Source organism: Palaemon carinicauda, chromosome 13, assembly GCF_036898095.1.
Source record: "Palaemon carinicauda isolate YSFRI2023 chromosome 13, ASM3689809v2, whole genome shotgun sequence".
Taxonomy (NCBI): domain Eukaryota; kingdom Metazoa; phylum Arthropoda; class Malacostraca; order Decapoda; family Palaemonidae; genus Palaemon; species Palaemon carinicauda.
Genome location: NC_090737.1, coordinates 125,602,871 through 125,613,023, shown reverse-complemented (window position 1 = coordinate 125,613,023; position 10,153 = coordinate 125,602,871). Strand labels below are relative to the sequence as shown.

General features: G+C 50.5%; 1 protein-coding gene across 1 annotated transcript in view; it reads right to left on the bottom strand.

Annotated features, from left to right (window-relative positions):
- Positions 1–3,375: 3,375 nt before the first annotated feature.
- The window catches only part of LOC137651790 (neurofilament heavy polypeptide-like), a 7,718-nt gene continuing 940 nt past the window's right edge, over positions 3,376–10,153 (bottom strand). Inside the window, exons 2-4 of the mRNA XM_068385007.1 lie at positions 6,108–6,364; positions 4,854–4,917; positions 3,376–4,007 (exon numbers count right to left, since the gene is read on the bottom strand). Coding sequence (XP_068241108.1) covers positions 3,376–4,007; positions 4,854–4,917; positions 6,108–6,364 — 953 coding nt within the window. The remainder of the gene's footprint in view (positions 4,008–4,853; positions 4,918–6,107; positions 6,365–10,153) is intronic.

Sequence of the window (10,153 nt, the reverse complement as noted above, 5' to 3'; positions counted from 1 at the left end):
AAGACGTAACCAAGATTGGGCTGGAAGCTCTTACCGTCTGAGGAAAGGTTCCGCAACCCTCCTCAGCCTTGCTATCCTGTCGTCTGATGGAAAGGCTTTGTGGAGATTGGTGTCCAATATCATGCCTAGATATACCAGTCGTTGAGATGGAAGCAGAGAAGACTTCTCGAGATTTACCATGATCCCTAGATCCTGGCAAAGTCCCAGAAGCTTGTCTCGGTGTTTAAGAAGGGTCGACTCCGAGACTGCCAGGATCAGCCAGTCGTCCAGATAGCGAAGGAGATGGATGCCGATCCTGTGTGCCCACGAAGATATCAGGGTGAACACTCTGGTGAACACCTGTGGTGCTGTGGAGAGACCGAAACACAGCACCTTGAACTGGTAGATCTTGTTGTCTAGGCTGAATCTAAAGTACTTCCTGGAAGACGGATGGATTGGGATCTGGAAGTACACGTCCTTTAGATCCAGTGTGCACATGAAGTCTTGCGGTCTCACTGCAAGTCTGTGCTGTCTCCATGCTGAACGGAGTTTGTTTGACAAACTTGTTCAGAGTTGAGAGGTCGATGATGGGTCTCCAGCCTCCAGACGCCTTCTTTACAAGAAAGAGTCGACTGAAGAAGCCTGGGGAGCCATCGACGACCTCTTGGAGACCATCCTTCTTGAGCATGGTCTCGACTTCTGCCCGAAGGGCTAACCCCTTTGCCGATCCCATGACATAGGAGCTCAACGACACTGGATTTGCTGTCAGGGGAGGAAGAGATGTCGTGAACAGGACGCGATATCATTGGCTGATCATAGAGATCGTCCAGGAATCGGCCCCGAGTTGCTGCCACCTGAACACGCAACTCTGCAGGCATCCCCCCACTGGTGGACACGCAGGGGGATTGCCAACCCTAGCGTTTGCAGCCTCGGCCGCTCCCTCTAGGATTCTTGCCTCCCCTGGAGGACTTCCCACCCTTCCTGTCCTTGATAGGAAAGGGCTGCTGTTTGGACACCTTTGCCTTTGCTGCCAGAGCCCTTTTCGATGTCCTAGACTGACGAGGCTGTTGTTGTTGAGGTGCTGGAGGCTTGTAGGGTCTGGATGTAAGAGCCCTTTGGAGGAGGGAATCGTGACTCAACTTCCTCCACCTCTCAGCTGTCCGTTCCCCATCCTTGGGCTCAAACAGGCTCTTTCCAAGGATGGAAGAGTCTCTGAGCTTGCAGACATCCACGGCTGGGACCTTAGCATGGAAGCTCTCGGTCACCGCATCACGACGCTTCAAGATCGAGTTTGCCCACAAGTTCGAAACTTGGTGAGCTAGAAACTCGATGGTGCGCATGCCCGAGAGGAGAAAAGTCTCCATGGCCTTCCTGGTGCTCTCCTTCGACAAGTCCTCGGATCGCAACAGGATGCCCAGAGACCCCAGCCAGACATCCAGCCACGAAGTGGCCTGCATGGCACACTTTGCGACTTTCTCCTGGCTCAAAATCTCTGTAGCCGAGAATGTCACCTGCCGGGCAGAGAGTTTCTCGAGAAAAATTCCCCTGGAGAGCTCTTCCACAGAATGGTGGAGAGAAAGAGCTAAACAAGACTCCCCCATGATCTCGAAGTACCTCCTTTGCTGTAAGCAAGGAGGTGGGAGGAGTTTGTTGCCGGCAGGGGAACGGCTGGAGGAGGCGAGTTCGGAGAGCTGGCTCTCAACCTTGTCTCTGGCGCTCTTAACCCCTTGGGACCAGGGCAGAGCTGCACTGGCCATCGGAGGTTTTTGAGTGCCATAGACTTGGTCCAGAACCGTTTCCTTGCCCTCGCGAGGGGCGGTCTCCGGGTCCTCGAACCTGTTGAGTTGCCTCATCAGACTGAGGACCTGCCAGAAGGCATGCTCCGATTCATGCAGCTCTCCTCCTTGTGGACTGGCAGCAAAGTCTACTGTCCCGGCTGCTCTACCTGGGGGGACACGCGGACGTTCTCCTGGGGTCTTGCTGGCTCTGGTCGAATTCGGGCTGAAGACTTAGGGACGGTCTTCGAGTCCTTGGGCTCCCTCCTAGGAGAGATACAGGATTCCAGTAAAGAAGTCTGAGGGCCCCTCTCTGCTCCCACACGAGACGATTCTCCTACTCGAGGTGGGGTTCCTCCCATTGGAGCCGTGGGTGAATGTCTCACCTCGCTGGACTCTCCTGAGGACGGAAAGGCTTCGTCCACAGGGGAAGGAGAAAACGTCTGAGGGGGGGAAGGGGCCTTCCTGACGGACTTCTTGGGAGTCAGTTTAACCCTAGGAGAAGTCACCACGAAGTCCACTCCTCTCCTTCTCTTCAGCGGGGACAAGGCTGCCGTTGGATTGAGGCCTAGATCAGCGAGGACCGGCTTAACAGCCTGGACGACCGCTTTGATCAAGGACCCGAACCAAGGCTGACGGCTGACAGACTCGGTGTCAGCGACTCCCGCTGGAGGCAAGGGGATCGGGCGATCCTTAGGATTGGACACCACAGGGCCGGCCTGAAAAGAAGAAGAGTGTTGCCTAGACCTCTCTGAAGATTCTTCCTTCTCCTGCAAGTGCGCTGCTCTGCGCTTACGGGGTGGAGATCGTGAGGACGATGATCTGGAAGTACGCGCCACTCTCGAGGACTCGCAAGGTTGTCCGTGCTGCGAAACCCGGCGGGAATCGCGATCGGGGTCGTGCTGGTGTTTGCGCGCTGGTGTTAGCGCGATGGTAAAATCACGGGTTCGCGCGAGGGCGAACGTTGGCGCACATGCGCGCGGGCGAACATTGGCACACATGCGCGCGGGCGAACATTGGCGCACATGCGCGCGGGGATGAAAGCGCGGGGTGCGCGTGGGTGAAGTGGCGCATGTGCGCGCGGGCGAGTGGGCCCGCAGGCGAGTGAGCACGTGGGCGGGCAGGCGAAGGTGCGCGTGGGCGCGCAGGCGAAGGTGCGCGTGGGCGCGCAGGCGAAGGTGCCTGTGGGCGCGCAGGTGAGGATGCGCGCAGTTGTAGGGGAGAGCGCTGGCGGCCGGGAGAACGACGGCATGCAAGGGAGCGATGGCGCATTGGCGAGCGATGGCGCGTTGGCGAGCGATGGCGCGTAGGCCGAGAAGGCGATCGACTGCGCACAAGCTAGTTAGCGCGAGGGCGCGTAGGAGACCTTCGGCGATCTGACGTGAGGGCGCGCGGGCGCGTTGGAGAGCGCTTGCGCGCAGGCGAAGGATTGCGCGGGCGCGCGGGAGATCGCTAGCGAGTTGGATATCACTGGTGCGTAGTGGCGTGGTCGGGAGCTATCGGTTGGGCCGCAGGACCAGAAGGTGAAGTGGCGCGTAGAGGCGAACGTTCGCGGGCTTGCACCGGAGACTTCTCGTGGGCGCGCAGAGACTCGACCTGGTCTAGATGAGCGCACAGGAGATTACGCACGATGGCGCGCAGGAAAAGGCTGGCGCGTGGGCGGGGTCTGCGGGCGCACAGGAGATTGATGGCAAGGGGGCAAAGGAACGGACTCCTTGCCTGCACCCAGATCCGGAGATCGTGGGCGCGCGGGCAAACATTGGCGCGCATGGCGCGCATCAGGAACAAGACGCGCAGATGTGCGCTGGCGAGCAGGTGATCGTGGGCGCACAGGAGTACGTGTGCGCGCAAGGCGCGCAGCAGGAACAGGGCACGCAGATGTGCGCTGGCAAGCAGGAGAGAGCTGGCGCACAGGAGATCCCTGACGAGTAGGAGAGCGGTGACGCGTAGGAGAGCACAGGCGAGCAGGACATCTACAGCGAGAAGATGTGGGGCGCGAAGAGTCTGAAGGGTCCACAGCAGGAGGTAACACCTGGCGCTTAAGGGACTTACTCCCCGTGGGAGATAAGCCCTTGTGCCCAGAAGGGACCGGTGTCCGTTGGAAAACAGGGTGCGTAGGCGCCCACAGCGCATCTGCGTCCGCAAACGGAGAAGAAAGGCTAGCAGGTCTGGCAGGCGTGAGGGATCGCGAACGATCAGCTGAGAGGTCTAGCGATGCGGCTGCAACAGTCTGCTCACGTTGAGGAGGCTCCTCTGCGGGAGACGTCGAAGGTGAAGAACCGAAGAGGCGCCTCCTAACTCCCTTGTAAGGAGAAGGAAGGCCTCTACGGCGAAGAGGAGGGCGAGCCTTACGGCGAAGACGACCTCGAGGGGCAGCAACACCATCGTCGGTCCTCCGAAGAGGAGTCTCCGTCAGTGAACTCCCCGGGAGGGGGGGGGAGAATCACCCGCAGGAGAAACCGTTGGACCCAGCTGCTCCCTCGAAGGATGTTTGGAGGGGGGAACTGAGCCTTCAGCAACATCCGCAACAACAGCAGGGGTTTGGCCCGACCCGCCGGAAGCCTCTGCCACAACAACATCGACAATAGACAGAGAATCAACCTCTGCTATTACCGGCGACTGTTTGACAGCTGCACCCAACTGGATCAGGTCAAACAGGGCTTCCCTGGAGGGCGAGTCCTTAAGCCCCAAGGACGCCAAAGCTGCAAAAGATCATTGTTAGAGACAGAGTCATCAACATCAAAAACCTCCCCCAGAGGTGGAGGAGGAGGAGCTGCCTCGCTATGGGAGGCAACTCCCTCTCCCGAACCCCGAGGTTGGTCAACAAAAGAAAAGGCCTACGCTACCACTCGACGGCCCCTCGCGAGAGGCCGATCGAGTGGGAGCTTCGGAGGAGATTCGGGCAACGGAAGAAGTGTCTTTGGAACCTTCCTTCTTCAAGGCAGCCCTTGAAGGAGAAAGGTCACGCTTAGACTTCTTCTTACGTCGCCGGGAAAACCTCTCCCACTGGGAGGTAGACCACTCCCTGCACTCACTACATACCTCGGCAGTATGGACATAAGGAGTGAGGGTCGGTCTCGACCGCCGACATGAACGTACCACAAGGGCGGTCGGGAAGTCCAGGGCACATCCGCATGATGAGGCCAACTTCCAAGCACACACGCTGTAAGAAAAAGCAAACAAATTAAGGCTGTCAAAAATGCGAGGGTAAGACAGATAGGTCTGATCATCACCCGAGCCAAAAGTGAAGTGAATCAGTTCACCGGTGTGTGAGGGGGGAGGGGTAGGTAGCTACCCCTCCCCTACCCCCTTGCTAACTAGCGAGAGGGTAGTTAACCCTCGTTAAAAATCTAATGGCTCGTCATTTCAGCTACGCCAAAAGTAATACCCCATGTAAATAGCGTGGTTTGTATTTCGGTTACGGAACAAAAGCTAAAGTTCAGTTTAGATAATTATCCAAAAGTATAGTTGCAGCCATAAGGTTTTTACTTTCTTAATAACCCTATTCTTTAAACAATAGTTTTATGAGTAGGCCTACTATTCTTGATAAGGATATCAAACATTGTCATTGCATCCATACTATTGCTTTCAAATTATTAAGAAGTGAATAAGATTAAAATCTCTCAATCATATCGGTGAATAGATAATTAAGTATAATCATATTTTCATGGTAAAGACTAGAGTGTAAGTATAAAAGATGGAGGACATTATAATAGTTTCAATTACTTTAGCTATCTGAAAAAATTTTCTATTAACTCACTTGTTTTAGTACTTGGATGCATAGCCAGTGAGTTTAATTTTCTGAAGCATAGTAATAAGGCATTATAAAAAAAAATTGTCTTTTCAGCTACTCTCTGACCTTACCTAGTCCTTTTTATCCATTGGCATCCTCCAGCAGTTACACAAATTGAGTACTGTATCAGTATGATTCATTGATAGTTCTTATAGAGGAATCTGTGTATGTTTCGTGAGACAGTCTAATTGAATATTCTATCATTTGGTGACTACGCGATTCTTCTTTTTGGGGAGGCAGGTGTCATATCCGAAGGCTCAGTAATAGGTGAGGAAGATAATTCAGGAAAGTATGAGTTAATAGGGGAAATCAAACACATATGCATCGGTTCCCTCTGTAGTCATTTAGCACACTAGAAAAGGGCAGCAGCCTTCATCCCCACCGCCCATAATTGTGCTCTGTATCAGGAGGGGAATGAACTACCGAAACTTCTTCCATTCGGAAAGGTAGCACAAACGTGATGTTGAATCCCAATGATCGTAAGGGCTTTTAGAGTGGTCAAGTGTAGTCACCTGTTTCTACTTAAACACTAGGACGAGTGTGGATGCGCAGAAGAGCACTGGTGAGCAGGCAAGCGCTGGTGCGCAGGTGAGTGCTGGCTCTTTGGCAAGAGCTGGCGAATTGGCGGGCATTGGATCCGAGAGCGCTGGTACGCAGGTTGAGCACTGGCTCTTCGGTAAGAGCTGGCGAATTAGATCTGAGAACACAACTGCGCAGGAGAGTGCTAGATCTGAGAGCGCAAGTGCGTAGAAGAGTGCTGGGGAGCAGGCAAGCGCTGGCTCTTTGTCGAGAGCTGGTGCATTGGAGAGCGCTGGATCTGAGAGAGCAAGTTAGCAGGAGAGTGCTGTATCTGAGAGCGCAAGTGCGCAGGAGAGCGCTAGCATGCAGTAAGGCACTGTGTAGGGTGTTGTGCAGTTTCCCTAGAATGCGCAGAAGCAACCGACTGGTCGCACGAGCGTGGGCGCGTGGGCACGTGATTACGGGCGGACGACTGCTGGCGCGCGCGGAAGTGATGGAGCGCAGGAGAGAGCTGGAGCGCAGAGATCGTTGGCGGGCAGGAGTGCGCTGGCACATAGGACAACGATGGCGCAAGCGCGGGGGAGCGTGCTGGAGCGCAGGAGAACGCTGGCGCGCAGGGGAGCGCTGATGCGTAGGAGAGCGCTGGCACGCCTGAGAACGTTGGCGCGCAGGAGAGCGCTGGCGAGCAAGAGGGCGCTGGCGTACAGGAGATCATTGGTTGAGCAGGAGACCAAAGTTGCGCAGGTGTGCGCTGAGGTTCGGTGAGCTCTGTTGCGCCGGCGATCGTAGGTTGGCTGGTGAGCTTGAAAACGTTGCTCTCTGTGGCGAGGTTGTGCTGGTAGGTTGGCAGGTTAGCTGATAGGATGATCAGGAACTGGGATGTGCCTTTGGAAGGGCGAACATCCACCGATGGAGATCACTAACGATCAGAGTACAGGAGAAGGTTCAGGAACAGATGACGCCCACGAGGGCCAGCGGACCAGCAAGCTGACCCTCAGCAGTAGTAATCCTCCGAAGAGGAGTCTCTATGAGTGGCCCCTCCCCCCCGCTAACTAGCGGTAGGGATAGTTAGCCCTCGCTAAAATTTAATGGCTTGTCATTTCAGCTTCACATAAAGTAATACCCCTAAATAAATAGCTAGGTTTGTATTCCAGTTACGGAACAAATGAGGTTAGGATAGGTAAGGGGATGTAATGTGAGGCTAGTTAAGGTAAGCTAGTTAAGGTAAGGTAGGTAAGGTAGGGGTAGGTAAGGTTAGGTTAGGTAAGGTGAGGTTAGGTAAGGTTAGGGTAGGTGTGAGGTTAGGTAAGGTGAGGTTAGGTAAGGTTAGGGTAGGTGTGAGGTTAGGTAAGGTAGGGAAATGTAATGTGACACTAGGTGAGGTAGAGATACGTAATTAGACGCTAGATAAGGTTACGCTAGGTAAGGTAAAGGTAGGTAAGGTACGGGTAGGTAAAGTGAGGTTAGGTAAGGTAAGGATATGTAATGTGAAGTTAGATAAGGTAATGTTAGGTAAGGTAGGGAAATGTAATGTGACACTAGGTGAGGTAGAGATACGTAATTAGACGCTAGATAAGGTAACGCTAGGTAAGGTAACGGTAGGTAAGGTAACGGTAGGTAAGGTAGGGGTAGGTAAGGTGGGGTTAGGTAAGGTAAGGATATGTAATGTGAAGTTAGGTAAGGTGAGGTTAGGTAAGGTAAGGATATGTAATGTGAAGTTAGGTAAGGTAACGTTAGGTAAGGTAACGTTAGGTAAGGTAGGGAAATGTAATGTGACACTAGGTGAGGTAGAGATACGTAATTAGACGCTAGATAAGGTAACGCTAGGTATGGTAACGGTAGGTATGGTAACGGTAGGTAAGGTAGGAGTAGGTAAGGTAGGGGTAGGTAAGGTGAGGTTAGGTAGGGGTAGGTAAGGTGAGGTTAGGTAAGGGTATGTAATGTGAAGTTAGGTAAGTTTAGGGTAGGTAAAGTGAGGTTAGGTAAGGTAGAAATATGTAATATCATGCTAGGTAAGGTAAGGCTAGGTAAAAGGGTAGGTAAGGTAATGTCAGGTAAAGTGAGGTTAGGTAGGGTAAGGGTATGTAATGTGAAGCTAGGTAAGGTAAGGGTAGGTAAAGTGAAGCTAGGTAAGGTAAGTGTAGGCAAAGTGATGATACGTAACGTAAGAGTAGGACAAGTGAAGTTCGGTGAGGTAATGCCAGGTAAATTGATGGTAAGCAAGGTTATATCAGGTAAGGTAAGGTAAGTTTAGGTAAGATAAGAGTAGGCAAGGTAAGAGTGGGAAGGTAAGAATATTTGTGGTAAGGTCAGGCAAATTGAGATAGAAGGTAAGAGTAGGTAAGTTAAGGGCAGGTAAGGTAAGGCTGGGCAATATAAGAGTAAGTTAGGTAATTGTAGGTCAAATATGGGTAGGTAGGGTAAAAGGTAATATAAGAGTTAGTAAGGTAAGGGAAAGTAAGGCAAGGACAGGTAAAGTAAGGTTTGGTATGATAAGGGTATGTAAATTGAGGTTAGATAAGGGTAAGTAAGGAGAGAACAAGCAAAAAAGGTTAAGTAAGGTAAGATTAGGAAAAGTAAGGCAATAGTTTACAACACCACGCTCTCCATTTACTTCAAAATAATGCAATCCTGCAGTTTTCATCTTCTTGCACAGTAATTAGGTGGTTATTTAAATTCTGGGAAAGCAATAATTAGCAAGATATGTTGAGGAAGGGGGAAGGGGTTATAAAAAGAAATATAGCTCGGTTTCCTCACCAAACGACTTGGAACTGACATGTCAACAAAGTCAACGAAACAGGATTCGTGATGCCAGCGTACATAAACAGAAGTTCGTGATGCCAGCGTACATTTGATATACTGTATATTCAAAATATACTTAATAAAAAATTGAGTGATTACTCAAAAGTGTTACTATTTGTAAATTGCATATTTCATGGACACTTTTGAGTAATTATACCATTTTTAACTAAGCATATTTTGAATATACAGTATATCAAATGTACGCTGGTATCACGAATTCTGTTTGGTTGACTTTGTTGACATGTCAGTTCCGAGTCGTTTAGTGAGGAAACCGAGTTATTTTCTTTTTATAACCGCTTCCCCCTTCCTCAACATATCTTGCTAATTATTGCTTTCCCAGAATTTAAATAACCACCTAATTACTGTGCAAGAAGATGAAAACTGCAGGATTGCATTATTTTGGAGTAAATGGAGAGCCTAGTGTTGTAAACTATTACCAAAAGTAATGGTAGTCAAGGTATGGGCAGGCACAGTATGAGAAGGTAACATAACAGTAGGCAAGGTAACTATGATAACATTAGGTAAAGTGAGGATTGATTGTAGATTAGCTAAGGCGCCAGCCACCCATTGAGATACCACTGCTTGAGTTATTGAGTTCTTTCACTGGCCAGAACATTGGATCCTCCTCTGGTTACAGCTCATTTTTCTTTGCCTACACATACATCAAATAGTCTGGCAAATTATTCACACATTCTCAGCTGTTCTCACAGATCTGACAACACAAAGATAACTAAAAATTCTTCACCACTCAATGGGTTAAGTACTGCACCGTAATTGGTCAGTGACTACTTTCCACTTGGTAAAGGTAGAAGAGACTCTAGCTATGGCAAGCAGCTCTTCTGAGAGAAGGACGCTCCAAAATCAAACCACTGTTCTCTAGTCATGGGTAGTGCCATTGCCTCTATACCATTCTCTTGCAATGTCTTGGGTTATAGCTCTCTTGCTTGAGGGTACACTCAGTCTCAGGCACGCTGATCTCTCTTCATTGTTTATATATTAAAGAACTGTTTTAACGTTGTTACTGATCTTAGGATGTTTTATATTGTCATTCATTAGTTCTTATAGCCTATGTAGTTTATTAATTTTCTTGCTTTTCTAAGATTGTAGCTTAGCAATTAATAATAATGATAACGATATAGGTAACAAAATATAAAATGAGACCTACATGAACCTATACTGCTAAGGCTACTCTGATGGGAGGCCCAATCTAGCAAGGAAGTTTTTAGATCTTAAAAAAAAAAAAAGAGGCCTAGGCAATAAAATACACTTCTATTAGACAAGTTTC